The sequence below is a fragment of the Triticum aestivum genome, chromosome 5D (assembly GCF_018294505.1).
Source record: "Triticum aestivum cultivar Chinese Spring chromosome 5D, IWGSC CS RefSeq v2.1, whole genome shotgun sequence".
Lineage (NCBI taxonomy): Eukaryota > Viridiplantae > Streptophyta > Magnoliopsida > Poales > Poaceae > Triticum > Triticum aestivum.
The window spans coordinates 439,862,075-439,867,468 of NC_057808.1; the positions used below are offsets into that span (position 1 = coordinate 439,862,075).

A 5,394-nucleotide genomic window follows, 5' to 3' on the forward strand; every position below is an offset into this window, starting at 1 on the left:
TGAGGTACTGTTTTACAGGCCAATAGAGTAAACGTTGGGGACTGAGATGGGCCAATCGCAGGATAGATCCTGGATGAGTGCATCTCGTCTCGTCTCGTCGTCAACCATCCTAGCCGTAGTACTACGTGTTCAACTGCCCCGACCGGCGGGCGCACTGACGGAGACAAAGCTACCGGCAGTGCGACGACCGGGCAAATCTCACGCGCCGACGTGCCAGCGCCCACACCGCACGTGCGAGCGCCAACGCTGGTGGAGCACAAGGTGCCACAGGGGCGGACTCGACTCGTCCTCGCATCGCGCGCCCCTCCTACTCCTACAATAAAAGACGCTTTGCTTGCCCACCGATAGGCTACGCGCTCCTGTGTGTGTGTGTGCGCGTGTGTTTGTCAGTCACCACACCACCACTGATCCGCATCTTAACCAGATTCTCTCCGGGGCCAGATTCTAAGCTAACCAGGAGCGACCTGCCGCCTTCATCCATGGAGAAGAGGGAGGAGGAGGAGAGCAAGGTCCCGCTGCTGGAGCCCTGCAGCAGGGAGGCGGCGGCGGCGGAGCACGATGTGAATGTGAGCGGCGGCGGCCTGGGGCGGCGGCTGTTGGGGGAGAACCGGAGGCTGTGGGCGGTGGCGGGGCCGTCCATCTGCACGCGCTTCTCCACCTTCGGGATCGCCGTCATCAGCCAGGCCTTCATCGGCCACATCGGCGCCACCCAGCTCGCCGCCTACGCCCTCGTCTCCACCGTCCTCATGCGCTTCAGCAACGGCATACTGGTATGCAACCTACCAACCCCTCAATCAAAATGCCTTCATCTTATTCTTGTATTGTAAAACAACGGTATTGGCCGTATACATCTGCTTCAATCGGCTGCCAGCTTTCATCATAACATAAATAAACAGGAGCATGCATGCATAACAATGAAGAACACTGTTCCTCTTTTCTCTTCTTGGCAAAAAATAGAGAGTACAAGTGGTAGCATGTTTTCGTACTGACGATCCTGACACAAACATGATAGAGAAACATATACGCCAACTGCATCCTGGCCCTTGATCCCAACAACCACAGGAAAAAACCGTGTCGTGGTCCATCTTTGGCACAACAAAAGTACAGTTTCTTGTCGACTTGAGAGGAAAAGTTATACTCGTTTCTTTACTTATTGTCGGCTGTGTGCTTTCAACTTTTTAAGTCACTGTCAATGTCAAAATGGAACAACCTTTGGATTTTTTTTCTTTGAGCGAAAACAACCCCGTTGGATAATAGTAAATGCCATTTCCATCACAGGCCGGCATTTCCCGAGAGAACGTGGCATCTTAACTTGTCCTGCAAATCCCACACTAGTAATTGCAAGGAATATTTGGACGCATAGCTCCTAGATTTAATATTTTTTTGAAAATTAGAATTTATTCATGAAATTTTAAAGATGTTAAAAAATACAAAAATGAATTTAAAATTCTTTTATGAATTTTGAAGGATAATAATAGTTTTCTAGAAAATCCATAAATAGAAAACAAATAAGAGAAGAGAAATTAAAAGAAGAGAAGGAAAAAATGATTTTTTCGTTCCAAAAAAAAGGAATAAATGATTAGGAAAATAAAAATAGAAATAAAAAGCCGACAGAAAATTAGTAAAACCAACAAGGGAAAACACATGAAGCAAGAAACAAAAATCAGACAAACCTTCTAACAACTTTTTTTTAGGGAACCTTCTAACAACTGAGAAGAAGCTTCCCAAAACCAGAAAACCCTCTCGTGCGCTACTGGTGTTGGGTCCCAGTGTCCCACTCACCAAATGATTTCTTACGCGGGTCCCACCCACCAATTTTTTTTGGGGGAATTGCCTACCAAATGGGAAATGCGTTGGTGGACATCTTTTTTTTGGTGGACATCGAGGGAAAATAAATGGCGGAGGAGGTCTTCCGCAGTGTCTTAACGGTACCTCTGCTCCCCCTCCCTCTTATCTGTCTCCTTCCCGGCAGCGTCGGATGGATGCAGATTCAGGTTGCGGCAACTTGAGAACTGAATGATGTCGAGCAAGGTTCAGAGTTCTGACACCTCATCGCATGACATTCCCTACTAGGCCTTGCAGCGACGAACATTGTTGAGCAACACATAGCCAGATGACCTCTGAATCCGTGACCCTTAATTCCTTATTGACATAACTATGCTAGCTTCATCACTCTCCATTAGCTGATCACCCTCCATATAGTAAGATGACCTCTGAAGTCTGAATTCATGATCCTTGGCACGCACTAGTACTGTTATCACAAAGCCATCCAGTGCAGCACGTTCCCACATCCAGTGCAACATGTCCACTTACACCCTGAACTTCAGAGGTTTCACTGCATCAGAAATAAACTTCTTGAGACGAGAAAGAAAAGGAGCTGATCATCTTAATAACTAATAAAATGGGCTTAAACTGAATGCAGCTGGGCATGGCGAGCGCGCTGGAGACTCTGTGCGGGCAGTCGTACGGGGCGAAGCAGTACCACATGATGGGCATCTCCCTGCAGCGCTCCTGGATCATCCTGACCGGCTGCGCCGTGCTCATGCTCCCCATCTTCGTCTTCACCGAGCCTCTCCTCGTCTTCATCGGCCAGGACCCGACCATCAGCGCCGTCGCCGGGACCATCTCGCTCTGGTACATCCCCGTCATGTTCGCGTGCGTCTTCAGCTTCACGCTCCAGATGTACCTGCAGGCGCAGAGCAAGAACATGATCATCACCTACCTTGCGTTTGTCTCCCTCGGCGTCCATCTCTTCCTGTCATGGCTCTTGACCGTCCGGCTGAACCTTGGACTCGACGGGATCATGACCTCCATGGTCATCGCCATGTGGATTCCTGTGTTTGGGCAGCTCATCTTCGTCTTCTGCGGTGGCTGCCCTCTCACATGGACCGGGTTCTCCTCCGTGGCACTCACGGACCTCGTTCCTGTCCTCAGGCTCTCGCTATCCTCTGGTGTGATGCTCTGGTATGAACAAACTTGAATTTTCACTGTATATGCACTTTCGGTCCTTATCAGAATTTTGTATGCATCTGGTCTAGCAATAATGCTTGTTTGTCCCTGTTTGCATTTTCAGTTTGGAATTGTGGTACAACACCATACTGGTGCTCCTAACCGGGTACATGAGGAATGCAGAGGTTGCACTTGACGCTCTTTCAATATGGTAATACATATTAATTCACTACTTTATATAACTCAGAGTTCACTCTTTCATTTTTCCTGAAGCTCATTGTATAGCTTTGGCTTTTGAAGCTCATTTCACATTTCTTATTGTTTCCTTGTCTTGGCACATGAGAAACTAATCAAGTACTGTGATTTTCAATCTCTGAAATCTGCAGTCTTAACATCAACGGTTGGGAGATGATGATTTCTATTGGCTTTTTGTCTGCAATAGGGTAACTTCTCAATCTTAGAACTCCCTGTTATTTGTATCATGCTATTGAATAAGTTTTCAGATTTTTGATGATAATGATTTTGTGTGTTATAGAGTGCGCGTTGCAAATGAGCTCGGAGCTGGAAGTGCAAGAAGGGCCAAGTTCGCCATCATAAATGTCGTCGCCACTTCTTTCTCAATAGGCCTTGTGTTCTTCATATTTTTCCTCTTCTTCCGCGGAAAGCTTTCCTACATATTTACCACCAGTGAAGAGGTAGCTGCCGCAGTTGCAAGCCTGTCGCCTCTTCTAGCCTTCTCCATCTTGTTGAACAGTGTTCAACCAGTGCTATCAGGTTTGCTTTAGCATTTGACTGAATTCTAAATGCGTATCCATTACAAAAATTTCGTTTGGTTAACTTTAGAAAAGAAAATTAGGACAAATATTTGCCTTCCATATACGAATACAATATTCTTTTGGTTTACTGAAAATATAATCCCGTTTGTTCACCCTCTAGGTGTTGCTATCGGTGCGGGTTGGCAGAGTATAGTTGCCTATGTTAACATCACAACATATTACTTGATTGGTATCCCTGTTGGAGCAATCCTTGGTTATGTTTTTGGATATCATGTGAAGGTAAGAACATTATTTCAGATGACGTTGTTGTATCAGTCAATCAGTTGTGCCTCTTGGCTCTAATAAGTTGTGGTCCTAACTCCATCTCCTTGGTTGCATTGTTGCTATAGGGCGTTTGGGTTGGCATGCTGCTCGGAACACTGATCCAAACAATTGTACTTGTGTTCATTACAATTAGGACTGACTGGGATAAACAGGTTAGCTTTGTTATAATTGTTCGATCATTATTGTACTCAAACATTGTTAAGTAAGTCTTTATATGTGTAACCTATTTTGCAAATCAGTTATAAGTATATATTGTGTGCTAGACTAGAAGGGTGTAGGAGATATACTCAATTATGGTTTCTATTCCTTCTGATTTTTCAGGTAGAGGTTACTCAGGAGAGATTGAAGAGATGGTACATCACGGATGGGAACAAAGGGAAGCCAGATTCAAGGGGAAGTCCATGAGACTAATAATCTAGCACATGTAATGAATCGCCATGAGATAGAGGAACTTGTATATCCGGCTTGATCAGAGTTTGCAGTTGAAGAATGAACGGATGGAGCAATAGTAGGCGTAGGCGCGTTGAAGGTTGTTCCTCAAGATCGAGCAGATGATGACAGTGATGCAAGCTCCATTAGAGAAGGAAAAACATGTCACTCAAGAAGGGACACTTGATCTAACCACTGCCTCAGCATGTAAAATATGCCCTGGACTGCTATGAGCTAGCTGGTGGCACAAGTGTTGTTTGCATGCTGAAAGATTTTGGTTGTGATTAGCAAACATGGTGTTTGTATATGAACTGCATTCGCTTGGCCTTGTCATCTGTGTCTTGTTATGATCATCAAACAATCAGTTTGGTGTAGATTCATTCTATCGGTTTAATTACAAGTCAACATGAAACTTATCGCGGTTTATACAATAGAGGGGAATGTGACAGTATCACTGCGCAATTGTATTACTAGCTAGTACTAGAAGCCTAGAACAGAAAAATATACACCGAAAGGCAGGTTGAGCTAGCACACCAATTACAGGGATCTATTACATGCAACAAGCCAATGAATTAATTAGTACATGCGCGCATACTCCTCTGGCACTCTCGCTAGCAGCCACCGGCGCCACCACCGGTACTGCCAGCGCCGCCGCCACCGGCACTGCTAGCCGCGGCGGCAGAAGCAAACATGGCGCCAGACATGAGTAGAATTTTCGCCCGGAGAAAAACGATCAAACACGTTATGTACAAGTGCAAATTAGCATCTGCCACGCAATATATTAACATGAGGCTCTTCGTTCTTGCGTGTTTGCTTCATCAAGGGTTCTTCGCCGTGTTGAAATGTTGAACGCGCTCATTTTATTAAGGTATGCGCTGCTGATTTGTTGCTACACGTCGAGTAGTGGCATGGTCAG

General features: G+C 45.7%; 1 protein-coding gene across 1 annotated transcript; it reads left to right on the top strand.

Annotated features, from left to right (window-relative positions):
• Positions 1 to 351: 351 nt before the first annotated feature.
• Positions 352 to 4,794, top strand: LOC123125360 (protein DETOXIFICATION 21). The gene is made up of 8 exons (XM_044545871.1): positions 352 to 770; positions 2,423 to 2,964; positions 3,074 to 3,160; positions 3,336 to 3,392; positions 3,485 to 3,723; positions 3,886 to 4,004; positions 4,115 to 4,201; positions 4,371 to 4,794. The coding sequence occupies exons 1-8, from the start codon at positions 480 to 482 to the stop codon at positions 4,452 to 4,454; spliced, it is 1,506 nt and encodes a 501-aa protein (XP_044401806.1). The 5' UTR covers positions 352 to 479; the 3' UTR covers positions 4,455 to 4,794.
• Positions 4,795 to 5,394: the final 600 nt, after the last annotated feature.

Coding starts and splice junctions, on each gene's coding strand:
- LOC123125360 (XM_044545871.1), top strand. CDS start 480: ATGGAGAAGAGGGAGGAGGAGGAGAGCAAGGTCCCGCTGCTGGAGCCC. Junction 771..2,422: donor GCTTCAGCAACGGCATACTG/GTATGCAACCTA, acceptor AACTGAATGCAG/CTGGGCATGGCGAGCGCGCT. Junction 3,724..3,885: donor TGTTCAACCAGTGCTATCAG/GTTTGCTTTAGC, acceptor TTCACCCTCTAG/GTGTTGCTATCGGTGCGGGT.